Source organism: Melopsittacus undulatus, chromosome 7 (assembly GCF_012275295.1).
Source record: "Melopsittacus undulatus isolate bMelUnd1 chromosome 7, bMelUnd1.mat.Z, whole genome shotgun sequence".
Taxonomy (NCBI): domain Eukaryota; kingdom Metazoa; phylum Chordata; class Aves; order Psittaciformes; family Psittaculidae; genus Melopsittacus; species Melopsittacus undulatus.
In genome coordinates, this window is record NC_047533.1 from 55912252 (window position 1) to 55936205 (window position 23954).

General features: G+C 42.3%; 1 protein-coding gene across 6 annotated transcripts; it reads left to right on the forward strand.

The window, feature by feature from the left end:
* The first annotated feature begins 513 nt into the window (after positions 1-513).
* On the forward strand, positions 514-22649 carry LOC101869495 (transmembrane protease serine 11E-like). 6 transcript variants are annotated; one of them, XR_004080506.2, is made up of 13 exons: positions 514-543; positions 3224-4783; positions 12284-12407; positions 12828-12943; positions 13343-13410; positions 14980-15143; positions 16118-16156; positions 17036-17216; positions 17416-17684; positions 18553-18695; positions 19091-19824; positions 20437-20528; positions 21137-22649. XR_004080506.2 is itself a non-coding variant. In XM_031048543.2 (12 exons), the coding sequence occupies exons 4-12, from the start codon at positions 12296-12298 to the stop codon at positions 19250-19252; spliced, it is 1254 nt and encodes a 417-aa protein (XP_030904403.2). In that variant the 5' UTR covers positions 514-543; positions 3224-3388; positions 4675-4783; positions 12284-12295; the 3' UTR covers positions 19253-22649. The 6 variants fall into 6 exon arrangements, 3 of the variants coding, with proteins under 3 accessions (XP_030904403.2, XP_030904402.2, XP_030904404.2); XR_004080504.2 differs by having other exon boundaries at positions 19091-20528; XR_004080505.2 differs by having other exon boundaries at positions 20437-22649.
* Positions 22650-23954: the final 1305 nt, after the last annotated feature.

Below are 23954 nucleotides of genomic sequence, written 5' to 3' on the forward strand. Positions count from 1 at the left end.
GCTTTTCTGTTCTCCCTGGAAGCAGTTTCTACTGTTCTTCTTGTTCTTTCTGAGCTGATTGCCACACAGGTGACTCTGCCTCAATCTTATTCCTGAGAAGAATAACCAACTCAACACCTGACACTTATGGGTAAGGTTAGAGCTGTTTTTTCTTTGTGTGTCACTTTATGCTTTTTCATTCCAAAGTTCATCACTTGTTTTATTGTGTAGTATCTCAATATTATGAGATGCTTCTACAGCATGTTGTAGCTTTTTTCTTTACTGTCACGAGTAAACAGTTATCACTGGATGGTTGTCATCTCAGTATTTCTTTTTTAGACCATTTATGAACATAGCAAAGATTCCTGTGAGATAGCATTGTAATTTATTTCCTGTTTCGTCTCTTAAGTGGTTTTCCACCTCAAGACTTCATATCTCATGGCACCTCAGATCCTTTAAGAGGCTTTTGTGAGAGATGTTACTTAATTTCTTTTGGAAATCCAAGCAGACCTTATCAATCAGATCTGCCTCATGCACCAGCTATTGGCCTGCTCAGGAACAGAGGTACGTTTGCAAGGCAGCACTTTGCTTTACAAAAGCTGTGATGATTTCACCCCATACAGTAGATTTATAGAAATACATGCTACTTTTAGTAGTTACTTGCTTGTGCTAATGTGGGCATTTCGTATCCCACTGCACCATCAGATGTTCCCCATGCTTGCTTTAGAATGCTTTTTTGGAAAGATTTCCCTCAGTCTTCTGGATAAAGTAGTGTTTGGTGAGAGGCTGCATATCATGCTGACATTGTTCAGGTATGTGGTGGAAATATCCATACTGGTCAAGAGTTGTTTCCCATTTTGTAGGTTTCCTAACTTCCTGTTCATGAAACAGTTATTCACAGCATCTAGAAATCAAGTTTTATGAGTGGTTTATTTAAAGATTTCACATTTTACTTCAGAGTAATTTAAACAATTGGAAACAATAGTTCCCTGGGTTTTCTACATTTCATTGCCTTTCTGTCACCATGTTTCCTTTATAACTGCTGTGTCCATGTCCTTGTTTAAGGCAAGTATCGTGGGTCTATGTCACCATTATCTTAGAGAGTTCTGTGAAATGGAAAACATTGTTTTGGATTTCTGTTGCTATTCTGTTCACATCAAACTTTATTTACTACTTTTATTTTATAATTTAGCTTTGTCAGATTCCATCCTATTCTTGAGGTTGCAGTGTTGACCACAGAACAGTGCATCCTGTGTGCACAAGTCTTCATTTCTGTGCTTGTCAGTTTGAAATTTCATAGAATCAAAGAATAGTTTGGGTTGAAAGAGAACTTAATGAGCATCTAATTCCAACCCCTCGCCGTGGGCAGGGACACCTTCTACTAGACTAGGATGCTGAAGGCCCCATCCGACCTGTTCTTGAACACTTCCAGGGATGGAGCATCCACAACTTCTCTGGACAGCCTCTTTCAGTGCCTCACCGTTCTCACAGTGAAGAGCTTCTTCCTTGTATCTAATTTAAATTAGTTACCCTCTTTCAGTTTAAAGCTGTTGTCTTTTATCCTAGCACTACTTGCTCTTATAAGAAGTCCCTCTCCAGATTTCTTGTAGGCCCCCTTTAGGTATTAGAAGACTCCCCTGAGCCTTCTCCATGCTGAACAACCCCAGCTCTCTCAGCCTGTCTTCATAGCATAGGTGCTCCAGTCCTCTGATCATCTTTTGTCCCTCCTCTAGACTTGCTTGAGCAGGTCCACATCCCTCTTGTGTTGGATGCCCTGGAGCTGGATACCAGTACTGCAGGTGGGGTCTCACCGGAGCAGAGGAGAGAGTGAGAATCACCTCCCTTGACCTGCTGGTCATGCTTCTTCTGATGCAACCCAGGATACAGTTGGCTTTCTGGGCTGCAAGTGCACACTGCTGGGTCATGTTGAGCTTCTCATCAGTCAATATCCCCAGCATCCTTCTCCTCAGGGCTCCTCTTAGTCCAGGTTCTGCCCAACCTGTAGTTGTGCTTGGGATTTCCCCAACCCAGATGCAGGGTTGCAGTGTCAAATATTTTGCACAAGTCCAGGTAGGTCATGTCAATCACTATTCCCTTGTCCAATGCTGTTACCCTGTCATAGAAGGCTGTCAGATTTGTCAAGCATTATGTGTCCTTAGTGAAGCCATGCTGGCTGTCACCAATTGCCTCCTTATTGTCCATGTCTCTTGGATTAGTTTCCAGGAGGTTCTACCTCAAGATTTTGCTGGGCACTGAGGAGAACCTGACCAGCCTGGAGCTCCCTAGGTCTTCCTTTTTAAGTTTTCTAAAAACAGGGGCTATATTTCCCATTTTCCAGTCAACAGGAACTTCACCAAATGGCCTCAGCTTCTCAAATACAATGGGTAATAGCTTGGCAACTTCATCTGCCAGCTCCCTTGGGACTCACAGATACATCTTGTCAGATCCCATGGACTTGTGCACCTTCAGGTTCCTTAGATGATCTTGAACCTGATCTGCAGCATGGGTGGTTCTTTATCCTTCCAGTCCCTTCCTTTGCCCTCTGTGACTTGGGTGGTGCAGCTGGAATTCCTGACAGTGAAGACTGAGGCAAAGAAGTCATTGAGTACCTCCAGCCTTCTCCATATTCTGGCTAACCATGTCTCCCATTTCCTCTTGAGAAATTTCTGTATGATATTACGTATGTGAAGCACATATTCATTTTCTGTCTCAGTGCAGGTGGAAGTCTGGTTAGCCTTTGTTATGGTTAATCTTCTCTAGAAGCTTCCCCAGTCCCTGATGAGCCTGAGCCTCTTTTCCTTATGCTGTTGCTTTAGTTGTGTATTAAAACTTTGCTTCCTTTGTTACGATGGGGGTCCAGGTCTTTGGCGTCCTATGTTCTGCCTCCAGAATTTATCTTTTATGTGGTGCCCAGGTGGACCACAACCCCTGCCTTGTTCCCAGCATTTCCCACTTAGTCCAGGCTTTTTTGATGTTTGTCAGTGTAGCACCAGCAGGCACACCAGTACTGTTCTGGAATTAGGAGTCAAACCTGATGGGTACCTGCTAACTGAATCACTGAAGGCTATTGCCTGTCCCTTTTTCTCAGCTGGGATTTCTGCTCCAGGTAAGTATTATCAGTGCAAGAATTGTTACATTCTTAATCAGTTTGGTACGTCTGTGTCATAACACTGGGCCTGGAAGAGCTTTTCAGTGCCTGAAAAGCTGCCTCAATTTAACCTCTTTCCTTAACCATCATAAATAGGGCTTTTTTTGACTGCTGGTGAGACTATTCAGAGATTGCTATGAAGCCTCTGTTGCATATGCCTTCCACTTGTGCCCTGATCAAGTCACAGGAAAGGGCTCCGTCTCTGAAGATTATGGGCTGCCTGGAATGAATTTGTCTTCCCACCACCTGCACATTGGTCAGGTAATCATATGGGACTTGATACTTTACCCTGGGAAATTATCACTCTCTAGCTAGGCTTATGACCGCATTTCTCTTGCATATCTGGACTGACTCAATAGGAGTGTTCCTATATGAGATGTTCCAGTTTTAGTACTGAGAATTACATTATGTGCATCCTTATCAACACTATTGATTGTGTTTCGTAACAAATTATGCTGAGACATTGAATCGAAATTATGAGAAGCTGAGGCTTATCATTAGCCTGCCTTTAATTCAAAAGAAGCTGGCCTTCCCAGAAAGGCAGTCTTCCTGTTACTTGGCTAGCAACTTGACACAACATGGAAGGAGGAGTTCCAGATGTGTAAGATGTAGTTGCATGAGTGTTATTAATCTGGTGATTCCTGAGCTGTAGAGGGGTCAAATGAAGTTCATTAAGGTGGAGGAAAAGAGTCCTTAGATGTTAAAACTTCATTGCAGCAAAGCAAATATGTGCCACACATATTTTGTTGTGTTCTGTTTTCTTTATTTGCCTTCTAAATCAAATCTGTGTGTAAAGCTATGTGGGCATATGTATTTTCTAATAACCTTGATGGAACTGAGAACCTAAAATTGAAAAAAGGGTTGCAAAGAAAAGATTGAGAAATAGTACTTTACGTTAGAGTTTGTGCGTGTATTAGTTCACTTGCTAGTTGGTTTGCTGCAACTAGCACAATTAGAAATGCTTATCTAGACAACCTGCAAATATTTATCACAAATGTTTATGATCTAGAAGAATTTTACCAGGACAGAGCTATGTGTGTGGCTGGGTAGCCACAATTATAATCAACATCTAAGGAGTTAAAGAAGAATTACAGACTTGAATATATCCATTATTGTTGGGGCATATTCTTTTTTGGCCAAATAGTCAATTTCAAGGAAATTCAAGGGACTTGAGAGGCACATGCCACTGAATCTATATCAGTTTGTCAGCTCTGTATCTGGACTAGTACTAACATTATCTCTTTAGAACATGCAAATTTTCTGCATTGGTGCTGTGCAGAATGTCTGGTTTGCTTTTAATTATACTGGAGAAGGAAATAAACTCTGCACCCTTGCAAAATTTTCATGCCTCTTCTGATTTGGGGTGTTGCAGGGTGTAGTTAATGCCCTGAAAAGTTGTTGGGATTCCTGGATGAAAGGTGTGATGAAAGAAGTGTATTGTTGTTTTAGGGGAGGAATCATACTACTAGGTAAGCCTCTGTCACTGAGACTTGCTGGACTTGTTTGTTCTGACTTGCCTATGACTCCTTTCTTTCCTAATTCTGGAGATAAAGCCTCAAGTCTATGCTGAGATGCTGAACAGTGTATTGTGGCATTTGGGACAGTGCATCTCCCAGACAGAGGAGCTTCTTGCTGACCTCTCAGTGGTACCCAAAGGTGAGTTCTGCAGCCTCTGACTTGCTCCTTGGTAGTTTGGGCAGCATGGCTGTATCATGTGTAAGTTTATAGAACAGTTTGAGCTTTGGGTGAGGGCGGAGGGAAAATTGCGCTAGCTCTGAGCTTTCTTCTGATTTGAGCTGCCTTCCATGCGTTGGTAATCCTTCGGATATTTCTTCCTTTCTCCTCACCCAAAATGCACTTATTTTCCAACTGTTCCTTAGCTCCTCTGCAGCATTGTATGGTGACCAAGTAAGGTGGCCTATGGCTACTGGAAGTTGTGGTGGGGAAGCAGGTGAGAGTCATAACTGTACCCCCACTCTGATCTGCTTGTGTTAGTACTGTTAGAATATGTTGCAGTCACATGTACTGAGTCGATAACCTGGTACAAAAGGGAGAGTGGAGTAAACAAAGTAAAAATAGCTTCTTGTGCTCTTTTTTATTTTCATGGGCTGTGTATGCAGCCAGTGAAGTGTTAACCTGTGCAGAATTGGTTTGTAAATGCACCAAATCTGGCACCAGGCCATTTCACCCACCCTGCCTTGGAATGAAAATCAAACTGAAAATCCACAAAGACTACAACTGTTGTGTCTTGCTTTCTGGATTGGATTTCAAGTAGTCAAAACAGAATGAAGAGAGAACTGTATGGTGCAGAGCTATTTTAAAAGATTGAAAAGCAAAGATCTACTTCTATAATCTGGGACTGCCAAACAAACAGAATAAGATACTTTGTTTATGATAAATGCAGCTGGAAATGGAAATCTGAAAGGTAAAGATGATGTAGAAGTTGCAGAACCTTATCCTAAACTGTTTGCAATCAGTGGCCATGTACTTAATATTTCCTGTATCCTGGGATGGCCTCTCACATGTTCATGAAAATTGTAAAGTCCTTATGTAGTGAGTAGCCCTCCTAGTTCTACTACATCTTATTTCAGAACATGGGAGACTTTCTCAAGATGTCGGCTGTGGCAGTCAACTGTACAAAGATACTCTATTGAACAAGGATATTTCAGTTGTTGATGTTAGTTATGTTCCACAGACTGTCATAGTGGTACAGGAGGCTAGCTCTGTCCAACAATTAAATGTCTCATAACCTCCAAAAAGCCCTATGCAAAATGGATGAGAAAATAACAAACAGAACTTTTGTGATGATTTCAAAGGTGATCAAATAATGTATGAGCAGCATTTTGTATCATGGGGATAGTTACTGGTAAGCTCAGAGTTGATACATTACAAAGACTTTATGCTGCCCTTGAATCCTGATGCAAGTGACAAGAACAGCATTTGGAAGTGTTGTCTTTGCCCAGCTGAAGTATGCTTTTGGTAAGCATCAAGATCTTACTAGAATTGGATTGAGGAGGGACTCAGTTAGTAGTGGCAAATACATTAGTGATGTTTTATCTGACTGCAGAGGGGTGGCATGCAGCACCTACTGTTTTTGTGGTATGTTCGAGGGTGTGGGGAGATCAACTGATTCAGCATGACGCATAGAACACCACACGTTTTGTTTCCCTTAGTAGATCTCTTCAATGTCTGGAAGTCTTCCATTGTATCAGCTTGGGAGATACTAAGCATTGAGTCACTGAGGTTGGTAACTGACCTCATCCAAGCAAGGGTCGTATGGTACTCAGGCACTAGCTGCTGCTTTTTCAATGCCCAAAGTAGTAGAGGTTGTTGTCCCATTATCTTAGAAGCATGTGTTCCAAGTATGCCACAAGAAGAGAGGAGTAGTATTAGGTTGGTGTGATTGTTTGTGGCACAGGTGGGAGCAGAAATAGCATGTCTTGCCTCATGGCCCTTTGGTTTTGCTACAGCACTCCTGGAGTAAGCCAGATGTATTTCAGTTACTGCTGTTCCCAACCACTATGCCAGGGTAGGTAGTTTCAGGGATCTTGTTTGGGTTTTCAAAGTGCACTCACCAGGCCAGCAGACTAGTCTGTTCTGTTGTCCTGTGAAAAGTCCCACTCCTAGGAAGAATGATTATAGGGATGTGCCTGAATTCATCTTTGAATGGAAAAATTGGTCATGGCTATAAAAGTGGAGAGACAGTCACCAGAAGATGTGCCACCCAGGCTCTGACACTGGCTCTTCTGAGGGTATTGGAGTATGAGTGAACAGGGGTATAAAATAAAAAATATAATAATGAATTTATTATAGGAAGCCAGCAGCAGATCAAATGGAAGAAAATACGCAACCTCTTCTATTCAGTGCATGGTGAAACCCCTTCAGTAAACTGCTAGTGTCAGAAAACATCTTTTAGATTAATCAAAAAGCACATCTAGGTTGGGGATGCTGTGAGAGCTTAGCTTAAGAAGTCAAAAAATGTCAAGAGCAGATCTGTATAAAAACCCAGGGTAGCTGTTCCCTGCTTATGCAGCAGTTCAGTGACTAGGGCCTTGTAGGTTATAGTTACACTTCCTTTACTTGTCTGAACAGTTTTCTGGTATTGTTCTTACTGAGGCTTTTATAACACACAGTAGCTCTACCAGAAGAGATGGGTAAACTCAATGTAGTGAATTAAATCCTATCAGGCAGGGGGTGGGAGCCGAGCTTTGATCATTTGCGTTGTGAATGAACTTTTAGGGAGTTCGGTAAAAGATGTGAGGGGAAAAGCAGCTTGTGACCTTTATATTGCTCTTGTCTTTTGCTTTTGGGTATATGTGCCAAATTGGAAGGTAGAGAATTCATTTGGAGTTGATCAGAAAGCCTATTTTCTTCCTGGTTTCACCAGGAAGACCAGACAATTTTAGGAAAATTTCAGTACAGCTCTTCTTCCTAAAGTGCCAATAACTATTAATGCAACTTTATTTCTTGCTGTATTGCACATATTAATATATCCTGTACTGAGGCTTGATTTAATATATCTCTCTCTAAACACAACTTCACTGTGATTAAAATACTTTAACTCTGTGTGAACAGCTATTTCCAAAATGGTGCATTCGAATGAAATGCCTTCAGTATGGTTTAATTTTTTAGTGATCAAAACGCATTCTGTGTGTCAGAGCCAAGGTGTGTAAACTAGGAAAATGGATAGCTTGCATTTCCTGGTTTACACACCAAATGAACTATGCTATGAAATTGTCAAATGCTGATGTCTCCATGGATGCGTTTTGGGCTCCTGTTGGGAATGAAGCCTATTTTAAATGAGAACAGGGGTTGCTATAGGAGGTCTGATGTTCATCCATAGTGTTGCCAAGACAAGACATTTTGTACTGAACTAAAAGGTCTTGGGTTTGAAACTTCTCACTAATTCACTGCAGAAAGAAAGCTACCAGATGCAGACTGTGAGGAGGTGTTTTTTAGAGTAGAGAGGACTCAGCCTTTGAGGTCTCCCAGTGGAGTTTGGCTTCTGATGTCATTAAGGTTTGCTCTTGAAGAATAACAGTTATCTTCATTCATACCGAAGAATGAATGAATTACTGTTACCTGAATTCCCTTCTCTGCCTTCCTGAGAGTTAATTTGCAGCTTAATAGAGTTAGGGCAGTAAAATGAAAAATCAAAGCATGTGGTGTAAGGAAGCAAGAAATATGAGGCTGTGTAAAAACACCTGACTCTGGAAGGCATCTACACAGACAGCTGTGGTATTGGGGAGTGTCTTCTGAGGAGCATAACTAGCCATTAGGCAGTGACTCCTTGCCACAGAAGAAAAAAAGATGCATCTATGGTCGAAGGTGATAAAATCATCTCTGCCTCTGTATTCATCAGCACCACAGAGGATCAGTGTTTCTCTGGCTGGTAAGTGTTGCTGGGTGAGGCAGTTTTCTTGATTACTAGAGTGCAGATAAGACCATGCAGAAGTCTGATGCCTAAACAGGGAGATCCACCTGCAGCTGAACTATTTAACTATAGAGATAGATGTCCCAGGCACAGGGATCCTTGTCCTTCTGGTAAAGCATGACAATCCTGCCCTTCATGACATAATAGCAAAAGAGTGAGTTGGAGGTGCAATATATGATTAATAACTGAATGAACTGAGTGGACATAACCTGGTTAAGAACTGTCACTAAATATCCTACGAGTTTTCGGCAGAGGTAGGCTGAAAACTAGACCTAGTTGTGAGTGTGGTTTGTTTCATGGGTACAGACCCTAACATACAAGTGTCAAAAGCTAGAACTCTTGGACACTACTGGAAATACGTGCTGCTCTAAATACAAGCAATGCACATTTGGTGTTGCCTGTAGTCAAGAGTAAAGGATAGCTAATTTTGGGCCAAACAGGACTCTATTCCCTGCATTCATACTTATTCCTGAAATGGGTGGCAAAGGATTAGGTATTTCCTGAAAAAGCTAAAAATAGTTATTCTTTACTGACATTCAGCACAGTTGGTGATGAGCAAGTCTGGTGATAAAATAGACAAAAGGAGCAAAAAACCTTTTTCTTTTCAAAAAAGTCATTTCCATTTTAGTTTGTACTAATTATCTATATATGAGGTTGTTGGTGGTTGTTGACACATGTGATGTTGGTTGTTGAGAAGCTCAGCATGACCTGGCAAAGAGCACTTGCAGCCCATGTGCTGGCCTGCATCAGAAGGAGCATATCCAGCAGGTTGAGGGAGGTGATCCTGCTCCTCTTCTGCCCTGCTCTTGTGAGACCCCACCTGCAGTACTGCATCTGGCTCTGGGGCACCCAACACAAGAGGGACATGGACCTGCTCGAGCAAATCCACAGGAGGGCCATGAAGATGATCAGAGGGCTGAATCGTAGGAGAGGGGAGCATCTCTCCTATGAAGATAGGCTGAGAGTGTTGAGATTGTTCAGCCTGAACAAGAGAAGGCTCTGGGGAGACCTTAAATCAGCCTTCCAATACCTAAAGGGGAACCTACAGGATATCTGGAGAGGTGTGTTTTATAAGAGCAAGTAGTGCTAGGATAAGGGGTAATGGTTTTAAACTGGAAGAGGGTAGATTTAGACAGGCAACCTCTTCCAGTGTCTCACCACCCTCATGGTAAAGGAAGTGTGTGATACCCCATACCGTGGGGGACACAGTAAAAGAAGTTGCGATGCTCCATCCCTGGCAGTGTTCAAAGCTGGGTTGGATGGGGCTTTGAGCAATCTGCTCCAGTGGAAGGTGTCCCTGCCTAGGGCAGGGGGACTGGGACTAAATGGTATTTGATGTCCATTCCAACCCAAACCATTCTGTGACTGATTCTGATGTAGAAATTTACTGAAGTGCATCCTTTAAACTGCTTTCTTTTAAAAAAGTAAAGTTGAATCAGTATTGGAAATGGAGGAGGGTTTTATCCCTCATATCCCATGTTTCCATTTCCACCAGCACTGCAGCAGTTCCTCAAGTGTCTGTTTCCCCTCACAAGTCTCTAAGACCTGTGGAGAGTAAGCAGTCCTGAAATGCTGGAGAAGGAGGTCTGTGCTGCCAGTGTTTGTTGAGGTACCTGCTATTTGCATGCAAAGGAAATAGAGACAGTTTGAAATGGAGGACAATACTGGCTGTTAGAGCATGAGTCCCACAGGCAGTGAGGTGCTCATTTTTCAAGTGTGAGCCTATACCTATCATAGCTTAGGCATAAAGCCATATCTTGAGGAAATCTACGTATGGTTAAGAAACTGAAACTGTATGAAACGAGTGCTGCTGCCTCAGTATCTGCAGGTCCAGCCATATACCATCAGGACTGTGCTGTGTGTGTTCTCTGTTAAGAGCAATGGAGGGATGTTGCTTGGATTGTTCGGGTGGGAGCATGCTGGGGTGGACTGATTGAAGCATAGGGAGCCAGGCTGATTGAGATATGTGACAGGGGCTCAGGATGGAGAGCAAAATTTCTCCAGCGATGAGGGCAAAGTGAGATGCTAAAGCAGAATCTTTTAAAACATAGAAGTGGCTAGCTAAGGAGGGACAGAGGCATCTTACCATAGTGGGCTGTTGTAGTTAGCCAAGGGACTTCCATGTAACTGGCTGCTGATAAAGTATGTTCCAATTCCATGAGATGGGACTGAGATGAGGATGGGAATGGTCCATCAGAAGCTGCAGCATGTTAAAGAAACTGAGGCAGGACAGTACCATTAGGACAGTACCACTGGTCTTAGGTTTTAATCTGAATCTATGCATCTGTGAAACCCTCAGAGGTAATGGATAGTGTATATAGTGAAGGTCTAAATGGTGAGAAGTCAGGGCTTTCTGGAACCAGTTTTGCTCTAGTGAGTGTATATTATGTGCTTACTGCAGCTTGCACTTTCCAAAGAAAGTAATCTTGGCCAGCCTGGGCTCTGCTTTCACTGTGATTTCTTTTTTGCCACCTTATAGTCAAAAAACCTGCAAAGTCTTCTCTCTCATTTTGTTCCTTTCTGCCCCTTCCTGCCCTTGTTTTCTCAGGTGTTGCTTAGAAATGGCTGTGCCTGGAAAGAGGAAAATCGTGTTTAGTGCTTTTTGGTCTACAGCAATACAAAACATGGATCAGTGGGTGTAAACACCGGAGTCCCTCCTCCCCAGAGCCGGCTGTTGCTGTTTGTCACTCCAGGCACCTTTGAGGAGTTATCCCATGGGTTTTTCTGTTACCCTGTACTATGCTGACCATTGACATAGGGACTTAATGAGAGGCATGACAACAATTAATACAAAGTGTGCTGTGGAATTACTGGGGATCTGACATAATTGTGCTTAAAGGTTTACACCATCCTACAACAAAGCTCCTGAGAACACGTGCAAATGCAGTTTTCCTCATGTTCTCTCGCTTAATGCTCCAAAGGAGGACATAAGTAGAAGAAAAATGCTTACGTGTTTTTTGTCCATGTGTAGGTAAAGTTCCTAACCCTTTTACAGGTCTGTTGTTGGCTTTCAATGAGTCACAAAGTCCAGGTCTTATTTCCCTATCACATTTATACGAGTAGCTGTTTCTCTCCCCTCTGACCAATTGTCTGGCAGGAAACAGGATGTGGTCTCTTACAATGTATGTGTAGTTTTGGTACAATAAAACCTAAACCCTGTAGGTGATCAATAAATGTTACAGAGCTGTGTATTATATGGCAGTAACCTAGATTATTCTTGGTTCAGAATTTAATCAGTCATGAATTATTACATTTATGTTCAGTTTAAGCACCTGTGTGGGCAGTCAACTGCACTTGAAATCTGTTTAATATAACTTAATGGGAAATTGTCTCTACTAGCAGTACCTGCCCAACTCTAGGCTTTTTCAGGGGTGCATGTGAGGCAATGAAAGCAAGTGAGAACAGAGGAAACTCTTATTAGATACAAAGAAAATGCTTTTGCTTTTGATCAAGAGCTGAATCAAGTCTTAGGAGAAGACTGGAGGGTCCCTGTCCTTGGAGATACAAAAACTTGCCTGGACAAAGTCTGGAGCAACCTGCTGTAGTGGGACCTGGTTTGAACAGAAGGTCAGATTTACAGGGTCCAATTCCAGACGTCCTTCCCAACCTTCCTCATTCTGTGAGGTTTGTCAGCTGAGTTAAGCTGTGCCAGATATGATTTGTTTCAGGATGTGCTATTGTTTGTGCAGTAGAGTGATTTCTCCATATTTCCTTCAATGCAGGTAGTGATCCAGATGGACAGAGCAGTGAAGCGTATGCAGCCATGGAAGATAGCAGTCATCGTTGTGTCAGTGATATTGGTGTTAGCCCTCATCATTGGCTTGACTACATACTTTTTATGTCGTGGTAGGTGCACCAGTCTTTGTCTTAAGTCTTCAGGGATCTGTTGTGTTTCACTTCCTACTGTGGTCTTGCATGATGATTTAGGTATATAGCTCACCCCTGGTATAGAATTTGCATTAGAAAACTTACTACACCCTATTCAAGATCTGAACTGATTAGAAAACCTACAAGAATACTTAAAATATTACTTGTTTTAAGCAGGGATTTAAGTTTTCTCCCTCTTTTGGTTTCTTGTCTTACACCAGTGCCTCCATGGGTATTGTCCAGAGCCCCCTTTTACCAAAGTGCTGATAAAGCTGTAATTCCACAGCTCAAGGGTCACAGCCAGAGCCTGGGAACCTTACTTGTGCCATACTCTGAGACATGCTGTGCCCATCTGAATTGTACTGCAGAAGGTCAGCCACCTTTGCTTTTCTTCTCTAGATGAGGACCGATATTACAATGCAACTTTCCTAGTCACCAATGTCGAGTATGACCCTCAATATGAAAAGCAAACCACAGAAGACTTCAGACACCTGAGCCAAGAAATTGAAACCATGGTAAGCTCTTTCTGTTTCTGCCTGACCTATGGTGAAGAGTCTGTGACTGATTGGAAATAGAGGTGATTGTGCCTCATCCTCATGCCATTTACCTTTCAAACCTTGTTAATAGTGGGTTAAAGATGTGTTGCTGACTGTGCACAAGCAGATGGTAAACACAGGTGCTGTCTGTTCCACTAGCTCTGTGGTGGAACAGACACCCACAGAGAAGGGACAACAAAATTGGCCAACTCAGCTGTTTATTTTGGTTCTGTACTCTCTGATGGAAATTTAGGATCTTTGGTGTAGAGATGGAGTTCTGAAGACATTTTCTTGTGTTTCAGAGACTCTGAGACTGCTGTCTCTTGAGAGCATGTACATATTACAGATGTGGTTTAACACATTCTTTTTACTTAACAGATGTCTGCAGTATTCAATGGGTCCTTTCTAAGTAAAAGGTACATCAGGTCCCATGTTGTCAGCTTAAGGTAAGTAATGTGACTGTCAGGAACAAGCAGGGGTGTGATAAATATTCTTTCTTCCTTCTGCTTGACCATATGGAGTGTGCCTGGTTGTTTATGCTTGAATTACACCAGCAGCATGACTAAGTTGGCTGGTTGTTGCTCTTCTTCAGTGCTGACAACACTGAGGGCTCAGTTACATTCAGAGGTCAGCATGGAAGAGAAGTTTGCCTTATACTTCTTCAGATTGATTACCAGTTGCTTATGGCTGTGATGCAGCAACCAAGTTCCTAGGTGATCCCAGTTTTTACTACTAGCTAAGGGATTGAGAGATGCAGGGTCAGCTCTTTATTCTACTTAATTCTGCCTATGGTAACTCAGGCTGGTGTTTACCCCTTTGCATGGTGTGCAGCAGGAGATGATTATCCTCCATCTCTGAAAAAGTCTGAAGGAATAAATGATTCAAATGTGAGATACCTGGATACAGAGCTGAGGGAAAGAAGTGGGGCAAAAAGGTAGAAAGGTCCTGTTTAAGAGTTTTTAAGCCTTTCCTGTCTCAGCAGTAGTTATATATTGCTCTCAGCAATAAGAGTCATTGCTTCCTTCTCCTTCATATTACTTTTGGTCTGGAGATATATTTCTATAGGGCTTGCTTTTGCTGTGGAGTATTTTCCTAGACAGAAAAGAATACCAAATTTCCCACAAATGTCCTTCTCCATGGCACTTCTGGGTTTTCTTGCCTTTACCTTTCTTTGGATGGAATGAGTAATTACCTTAAACTGTTCCACACTGTTTTCTGCTGCTGGTTCCTTCTACAAGCCTCCATACTGTATGTCAACTGAAACTGCAGAACTTGGGAGCTTGACTACAAACCTTTTAGGTTGACCAAACAGTGTCTCTTGTTCAAGCTTGTTTTCCTTACAGATATGTTGTAGGTATCTTTAACTAGGCACTGGGCCAGGTTAGCTGCATCTCTGCTGTCATTCCCTCTAGGCTTTAGCTGGCTTTTCTTCATACTGCTAGCCTAAAATATTGGGTCCAATATTTTATACTGACAGTAAGTAATCGTGCCTTGCTCAGGTAGCTCTAGCTATTGAGTTTCTTGTTTCCAGTTAAATGGAGCTAACTGTCCAGTAAGTGGACAAGTGACTTCAGTGGAAATAAATGCCAAAAGATCTTTTTAACTTCTGTGGCTCTTAACTGGATCTTTTAATGGCTGTTAGGAATGGCCTGTTGGGTGTCTATTAAAGGGTTTTAATTTGCTGTATTATCCTACTGACTGAGCTGTGTTGAGGCCAAAGGGTGTGACCCCTCCTCTCCTCCTCCTCTGTACTGCTTATTACAGGTCCCAGAAAATACTGGAAAAATGGGAACAGTGGGAAGTACTCCCACTGTTATAGCAAGAACCAAACCTTTTGCTGCATGCTAACATGCCATCATCTTCCTTCGCTTGTGCACAGCTATACTATTTGTTCTATACATCAGTGCAGACTAGACCTGTTTTCATATAAGGAAGGCATACAGTGCACAGCAGAACAAAAAGGATTAATGGCGGAAAAAAGAGAATGACACCACTTTGTTATTGTTGGTTTGCAGCCCAGGTGATGGTGGAGTGCTTGCATCTGTTATTCTGGTATTTAAATTTGCCTCAGCTGACAGTAAGGCAACAAGCTGGAGTCAGGTCAACAACGTGTTACGCAGAAGGTTACAATCAAGCTTCACGCACTTGAATGTTGACCAGTCTACCCTTAGACTCACAGGCAAGTGGCTTAGGTTTGTGTTTTCAGCTTGGTATTTTTCCTCATACTTTGCTGTTCTTAGTGTAATGAGTGTCACCATACTATGCAAATGCAGACTGTCCTTATTTTCTTCTTTTTCCTTCTCCAAATGCTATATTACTGCTTACAGCCTGGGAACTTGGAAGAATTAGCATTAAAAGAACTGAAGCATGCTGGCACTGATTTATGAGTGAGCTTTCTGTGTACCAGAGGCTTTCTCTGTGTGATCTAGCTCTGTTGACTGAATGAGGTCATGCTGTGTCCTGTCCTCCCGGGCTCATCAAAAAAAGGCTCAACTTTGCGACCATGGGGCTCACAGTTTACTTTAAGGCATGTAGTGAACCTGTATCACCAGATACTGGAATGCAGAGTCCTCAAGCTATTAAAAAATGTAAGGCTGAGATGGCTCCCTTCACCCCCTGGTATCTCCTTTGCTTATCTGACAAATTGCTGTGTTCAGTGTTCATAACAAAACCTGAGATTCCTTGGGCAGTAATCATCTCCCATTAATCTATTGCTGGTTGCCATCAGAATTTGGCAATTTTTTGTAGGAAAGAAATCAGTAGTGTTAGTTTAGCTCCAGTCAACCCCAGCACTGAGGATTTGTGAAGTATGTTTTGATGATGTTGCCATCCTGAGCCTGAATAAATGTGGCATTTGCTGGTGGCTGTGCACAGTCTACATGTCGATGTTACTTGGATGTATTTGCAGTCATCTGTTGCTTCTGTTAGCTTCGAGCTGCAAGAAAGATGTATCCTTTGGCCTTATGCTTTCAGTGAGGAACAGACGCTTACCGAACTTCTCCAACAGAGCAAATTACTCCTTTTACCATACTGTGAATCTATGCAGTTAATATAAATTATTTAATATGTGCTTGCTGGCTACTGGGAGGGAATCTGTGCTAAATTGCATAGCAGTATAAGACGTATTTACTGTGTGTTTGCTTGTCATTCCAGACTTGAATAAGGAAAAAGGCGATAACCTTTTAAACAACTGTAAGTACAAATGCTATATAGAAAAGGTCCAGTGACATGGTGCTATTGGTTCTGTGTTTACAAGAATCTTACGCTTTTAAGATGCAAGTTGGAAAAATAACTTGTTAAAGATACTAGAGCAGTGAACAGAGCATGAGCCAGGGAAGACTTCAGCTCATTTTCCTGCAGTCAGGCTGACTCTGTAGTGTTTGCAGAATCAGGCATTCTGATTTGGTGGTGCAAAAGTGTAAAGCAGTTGCTTTAATGTTGATTATGGGAAGTAGGGGGAAGTAGATGAGCTGCTGTTAGTGAGCTTTGCACAAAACTAGGATTCTTGCTGGAATCCTTCCAGAAACATTTTCCCTCTTGCCCCCTCCTCTCCACAGAAAGGTTTTAGTCTCTAATTGAAACTTGCATGTTCCTATTGTGAAAGCTATATGAATGTAAATGCTTAGGTTATCTGTGCATGTGTTTGTGCCTGTGTTCCTGTATGCACAGATACACTAGTGACTGCATGTTACCTTTATCTCTGTACAGTTCTAGTCAAATATCAAAGCAAAGAAAGTAGAAGCAGTATCTTCTTAAACAGGTAAACAGCTACAACTGGGAAAATACACAGTGCCTTCCATTCCCATGGGAGTGCCTATGGGCTTGTGTGTCTGAAAACTGGCTTAATGAAAAAGCAGTGATTCTTCTACCAAACTTTGTTTTACCGCACATCTATCCTGAGATGCTTGTGACCATGACACTTGGTTTCCCTGCTGCTGGAGGCACTGGTTTAGGTGAAGGCTGTCTCATGCATCCTGCCCTGTTATACCTCTGCCTGCAGCTGTGAGGGCCTTTCCCAAAGCAACACCCCGATTTCCCTCAGGTAAAGCAGAGCTGTTTTTTCTTTGGTAGGCTGTGGAATACGAAAACAGGCCTTCTCCTTCACAGGAGAGGAGAGAATAACTGGCGGGCAGCGTGCACGGCAAGGGGAATGGCCCTGGCAGGCTAGTATTCAGTATGATGGGAGCCATCGCTGTGGTGCATCAGTGATCAGTAATACATGGCTAGTGACTGCAGCCCACTGCTTTAAAGGGTAAGTCATCAGCACTTCAGCACCTTTCTGATCCTACAGGTCTTAGGACTCTTGGGTGCTCTGACCTTTTGGGGTCTGCTGATATTTGTATATGCAGAAAGATAATAAGTTGAATAAGTCTGTTTTTTTCAATGGTGAGCTAAGGTCCTTTGCGGATCTTGTTTTGTGTGGCTGTGACGTAAGCTGAAATACCTTACAGGGGAAGAAGAAATCCTAGGAGGTGGACTGCCAGCTTTGGAATTCTGCTGAGACCTCCGACTCAGAAGAAATTAGTCCGAAGGATTATTGTTCATGAAAGATACAACAACGTAGGCCTTAATCATGAATATGATGTGGCTGTTGTTGAACTTGCCTCTGCTATTGAGTTCACAAGTGATGTGCACAGTGTTTGCCTCCCTGAAGCATCTCACGTGTTCCCAGACAACAGTTCCTGTTTTGTCACAGGCTGGGGAGCTTTGGAGAATGATGGTCAGTGTCTCTTGCTTTCCCATGCCCTGTCACACATGTATCTGAGAAGACTGCTGTTAGTTTTCTGGTTTGGGGGTTTTTCTTCTTTCATTTTGGGTTCCTTAGACTTAGTTTGATAGGTGCATGTGCTAATGATACACATCTGTGCTTAGTTCGCTTGTTTTTCTGGCTTGGTCAGTAGGTTGGAAAGTCAGCACAGTGAAAGACTTTACAGGTTAGCCTTACAGGAATAAGAGCAGCTTTTGTTGTGTCATGCATTGTGCTGGCTGAATACGTTCTGTTCTCCATTCCCATTGGCTCAGTCCACCTGAGTTTAGCTCTGACGTACACTCTTTCACCATTCAGCTTTGTCATAGATGTATCATGACAGTTTTCATCAGTTATTCTTTCTTTGGTCATAAATCAGTCTTCATCCAATGACTTGAGTGAGCTTTATTCAAATTAGTCTATGTCAGTGAGGACTGAGATGATGAGACTGTATCTGCTTATGAGATCCACTGAACTATATGTAGTGTATGGGATGTATAGTAATTGTCCAAAGCTACACTGCAGTTAATCAAATGGGCCTTTCCAATGATACAAGGACATATCTTGTAGCCTACAGCTGAGTTCAGCCCTGAAACATGTAAAAAATCCCTTTGTTATGCTGAAGAGCATGTGATGAGGGTGAAAGTTGAAAAAGGTTAGGTTTGGGAACAAGTGAAGGACTTTAAGATGGGAAAAACCCCAACCCCTTATTTCTTCCTGAAACATTGTTGGGTAGCTCCCATTTGTTGCCTGTAATAGCAGAAAGCTGTAGGAAAACTTGACTACTCCTCATCCTTGAGTGTTTTAACTTACATATTCTGTCTGCAAATTCTCTTTCTAGGCTATAGTGTTAATGAGCTTCGACAAGCAGAAATAAAAATTATAAGTACTGCAGCTTGTAATAGAAGAGAAGTGTACGGTGGAGCAATAACACCTGGAATGTTGTGTGCTGGATACTTGAAGGGGCAGGTGGATGCCTGCCAGGTAAGTTGCTTCATAGGTAATAAAAAGGAAATAGGAGAGGCAGGAGGTGATGTTTCCTAGGAATAAAATGTACTTTGGGGCATCTTGATTAAATTTTGGGGTTAAATATCTTGACAGATGTAAATGAAGAGCTTCATGCTTCACAGCCTGAAGTCTGCACTTAGAGACTCGGGGTTTATATGTAATGCACATGTGAGAGAATATATGGGAGGGTGTGGAGAGGGAGAGACTGAATTTAGACATAGGCTGTCAGCTTCTGTGTTGTCAGTAAACTGTAGAGTTTGAATTATAGCTGTGGTCTAGAAACAGATCTCTGTTGCAGCAAGCCTCATTGTTCTGTTCCATTAGTGAGGTGAACCCTGTTTATTTCTGCCTGTTGATATTTTTCTCCTTAGGGTGACTCTGGTGGGCCACTGGTGAATGCGAACTCCAGAGGAATCTGGTATCTGGTGGGAATAGTAAGCTGGGGAGATGAATGTGGCAAACGAAATAAACCAGGAGTCTACACAAGAGTGACTTACTATCGAAACTGGATCAACTCGAAAACAGGCATCTGAAACCTACAGTGGATTAAGTTTTGTGGGCTGTGTGCAGCTATTCCTTTGACACATTCTGCTCTGTGGTTACCCTATAAATAGCTGCAGGCTTATCTTGTGGTCATGTGTCAAGTGCCAGCAAGCTCAGAGCAGTCTAGGACTTGAAATTGGTTTGGTCTATAGCCAAACAGGAACAGACTTTATACAGGTGACAGCTGTTGTTCAGGAAGTAATCTATCAAAGGGATGACTACCTTCATATATATATATGCAATATACTGATACTTTTTCTCTGTGGACAAATGCCTTATCCCCAACTTTTATATCCAGGCAAAGCACTTGAGACCAAACAATCATTTACCAGCATCCAAGAGAAGTTGTAACTAAAACGTGGCCCACCCATTTTCTGTGTGCTCCCAAGACTCCATCTGTCTATACACCAACTACAGTCCAGCCCCTGACTCCAAAGCTGCTGCACTCCCGAATTCTTCTTGAGCTTTTTCCTGCATCATTCCAGAGAGCATACTCTAATGAAGAATGGAAGATGGCTTAAAAGAGTCCTGGTTCCTAATATCACATCAGACTGTTACTTAGGTGAACAGAGAATTTTTCCTTGCTGTGTTGCCCTGAATAGAGAATCAGTGGAAAACACTAACTTCTGTCCACCTTCTTTTGGACCAAGTATAAGACACCCATGCATTGCTTCATATGAACAACCCCTAACACGGCATTTGCTGGGAGAGTGATTGCTGGATTTAAGACCAAAACCCACTTTGCCTTCATATCAGTCTGTTGTCATATTAGAGTATTTGGGTTAATTTATATTTTTAACTTTACAGACTGTATTTTTCTGAATAAAATTCCATGACATTTTATGCAGGATGAAGGATTGTAATGATCTCAGTACGACCATTGCCAAAACCCCCAACCTTTTAGACTGCTTATTCTTGTGAATGCTGTTCTTAAGTCTTCATAATATGTGCATCTTCAGCTGCATCCTAAAAAAGAACTTAGGTTTTGTGTTATGGTGGAAATACCTATCTCCTTCAGAGCAGGGCAAAACTTCTGACTTACCCAGTCATCTTATGTGAAGATCCTTCTCTTCTGTCAGGAGCTAAGAGTTGTCTGTGTCTCATTGCCAGAGTATAGGTAACTCATTTAATCTCGACCACAGAAACTTCATATTCTCTCTGACTTTGTTTGCAGGAGCCCATGTTTCCATCTGCAAGGTAGATCTCAAACACCTTCCACACTTTGGCAGCAGAACATGCCTGTTCCTAGTGAGGATGCTTTCCTTGGTATGTCTGCAGACTCTTTCCAGTGCTTCATAAGGATGCTTATCCTGACACCAGCAAATGCTGTGGTCTTAGTTGCTAGATAATGAGCTACTCAGATTGATCTCTTTTTCCTCTGTGGTCAGAAGAGAAAGAACTTGGTGAAGGAGATACCAGCTACACTGTCAAGTCTCATAGCTTGTGCAGCATGCCAAGCAAGGAAGAATCTTATGCCAGGCATAACACAAACAGCAGGCTTTCAGCAAGGTTATAGGTATAAAATCTGGGGAAACAGGCCCTCAATGATTACAGTCTTGGGATCAAAGTGCTGTCCAAATTGAGTACAAGTCAGTTGATATAGTCAGTGGCAGTTCAGGGGCTCCCCTCTGGTCTATGCTGCCAAACAGAGCAGCAATCCATTGAGTTAACAGGTATATTTTGATTACACATTATGTGATCTTGTTGCTTGCCAGTCCAGAGAACCATGCTTTTGTAGAGCCTCACTGGAGGTACTGGATTATTTGGATGCCCAGAGAATGTCTGTGTGAAACATGAGGGTATGCAGCTGTTGTGTGTTCTGTACTTGTTTGTGTCAGGAAACCTCACACTTAATTCTGTTTCTTTTTTCTCAGGGAGCTTTTCTTGTGGAATGCTGTAAGCTTCAGAAACAAAACTTTGGTGGCTTAATTTCTACATAAGGAGTAAAAAATGGCAGACTAATTCTGTAGGTCTGGGCCCAGCACATCTCATCTTAGTCCCTTAAGCAGAACATGGTGTTGAAGTATATTGTAGAGGAAGCTTAAAAGTGGTGTATGACAAATACATATAATTATGTTTTTTTCTTGCTGGTAACAAGTTTTCTTACCAGCACAGAATAAAATTTGATCTTCATGAAGAAAAGCAGCATTACAAGATGTTGTGGATTTCCAGTTCTCAAAGCACTTTAGGCTTGGGTTTTTAAAGGGCATAATGGTTTCCCCATGCCAGGGACTTATTATGACTTGGAAACTTAACAGTTTTAGTCTTGCAAATCCCAGCTACCTCACTGTTTCCCCAAAACAGGTAAGTAGATGTCCAAAGAAATTATTTTGTATCTGTGGAGATTCCTGTTGCACTTATTTGGGTACAAAATCAGAAAGAACGTTAAGCATGTTGCTCTGTATCAAGGGCTGCAGCAAATACATCCTCCAAAGTGGTGCACACAAGGCAGGAGCAATGAACTTGTCACTCAGAACTGCTAGTTCCTTAAGCATCTACTCAGATACAGTACCTGATCTGCCTTAATCACTGAATGCCAGCACAGTGCAGCCAGGAGGGAAGGGGCTGAAGAGGACTTCACATCTACATTGTGTCTGTTTTGGGAGCTTCTACTTTGTACTGCCTTGTGAAGTTTTCCTGGAACAAATACTCTGATCTGGATTCTTCTGGAAGCTATGTAGTTTACACGCTCTGAAGCCTATTGGTGATGCAAAACCGTATAAGTAGGGACTGTCAAGAAGCACACTTGAAAGAACATCCCTCATATACTGGGAGTGCTGGGGATATGATGGGTTCAAGTCCCTTGTGGCAAAACTACACTGATGGCAGCATTGTCTGGCTTTTTCTGTGGGGACATTATGGAAGCCTGAAACAATGCAGGCAGTCAAACCATTTTAATTGCTTTATGTGGCCTATTAGATTTGTGTTTCTTTTAAGATGCAGTCTCACCTATTTATGAAGCCACAAGCTTCATCTTCTCTCGGCCACATTTCAGAGGAATTAACATTTTCACTCAAAACAGAATGGGATGTATCTAACTACAATCATACATGACACATAGGCATGTAATTTATATGTAATTTTAATAAAACTTGTTAAATTTGCCTTCTGTTTCGTGCACCTGTTAATTTCCTGCATCATGGTAGGCATCTGTAAGATGGGTGCTCCTCAGTTTTAGAATGTGCTGCACTTATCCTTCACTGTGTATTTATGTACTGGCTTTTATGTAGTCTTAACCATCTGGTTTTATTGACTCGTTAGAAGAGCATACTGGAGGAAGAGTGGAACTGTTAAAAGACCAAAACACAATCCAGACTTGGACAGAATTTACCTGCCTGGCTAGAGGTTACTCAAATTTGTGTGCAGGTAAATAGGTCTTGTGTCAACCACTAGAGGGTGAATCGTATTGTGTAAGAACCTTATGCTTCAGGCTGCTGGTGGTGCCCTGCTCCAGCTCTGTAGAGATGAAGACAAGGCACCATGCTGAATCCTGAAGATTCTTGTAGATAAAAAGGCACTTACCACATTTCTTCTTGTCCCTTTCCCATCAGGATGGGAAACGTGCTACAAGTTGCACCATATTCTGGGCTAGAAGAGTAAGTTTTTAATGAGTGAAACATGCTGGCGTTCATTGATTCTGGTCTGTAATACTCAACAGCCAAAGGGATGGTCATGGCACTTGGGATTATCTAACAAGGTAAAAATGAGTGCAACTACTGTATTGAAGTATTACAGGAAATGAAAGGTTGCCTATGGATGGGAGGATGGATATTTGGAAGAACAGTAGCCCTTTCATCACATTTTACTGGGTCAAGTGCAATAAACGGAAATTGTTATCCAAAAATGCAATTGTTTTATGTAAGCTTGATTAGGTCCAACATGTCTCTGATTCACTTGATTAGATACTGTATTCCATCCTTCCTTCAGTAAATCTGGAAGGTTGTGCTTGCTATCTGTTGTCTGTCCCTTCAGTTTCTGCGCTTCCCATCTTGCAGTTGTGCCACTGGGCAGTCGCTTCCTTGATGAAGCGCCATCAGCCAAACATCCAGAGCCTGTTTTAACCACAGATTGTTCTTTGTAAATCAGTACAGTAATCTGCCAGCAGTTATGCCGCAGCTCTGACCTTCCATGTGCTCTTGGGATCACCTGTAGCCTTTGGAGTTGTGACCCAGACAGTCTGGCACTGCTCTCCAGGCCAGCAGAGATGACCTGCATACTGAGGGGAGCTGTAACTGGGCATCATTCTTTTCCCACTGGACAGATCGGATGGGGGGACTGTACTAGGAAATAATGTCTCCTATGCTGGAGTGTGGTGAGAACATAAGAAAAAGCTTTTTACTCTAAGAGTGGACATTGAAACAGGTTCGCAGGAGGGGTTATGGAGTCTCCATTCTTGGAGATTACACAGAATGCAACTGGACATGATCTTGAGCACTGTGGTCTAGCTACCCTTGTTTTGGACAGGGATTCTGGGCTGTGCTGTCTCCAGAGTCCCCTTTCCATGTCAGCTACTCTGTGATTCTGTTCTCCAAAGTGCCTAGTAGCTTCAGTGAATGGCACATAGCTGTGCCTAAGTGGTGGGTACTATCTCAGATGAGCTGACTGTCTCTTAGCTGATTCTGTGACAGATGAATCCTGTGGCAGACAGTCCAAAGACAGACACCAGGCTGCCTCCATGCTTGACCCTTAGAT

Coding starts and splice junctions, on each gene's coding strand:
- LOC101869495 (XM_031048542.2), top strand. CDS start 12,296: ATGGACAGAGCAGTGAAGCGTATGCAGCCATGGAAGATAGCAGTCATC. Junction 16,157..17,035: donor CGATAACCTTTTAAACAACT/GTAAGTACAAAT, acceptor TTTCTTTGGTAG/GCTGTGGAATACGAAAACAG. Junction 17,685..18,552: donor GGGAGCTTTGGAGAATGATG/GTCAGTGTCTCT, acceptor TTCTCTTTCTAG/GCTATAGTGTTAATGAGCTT.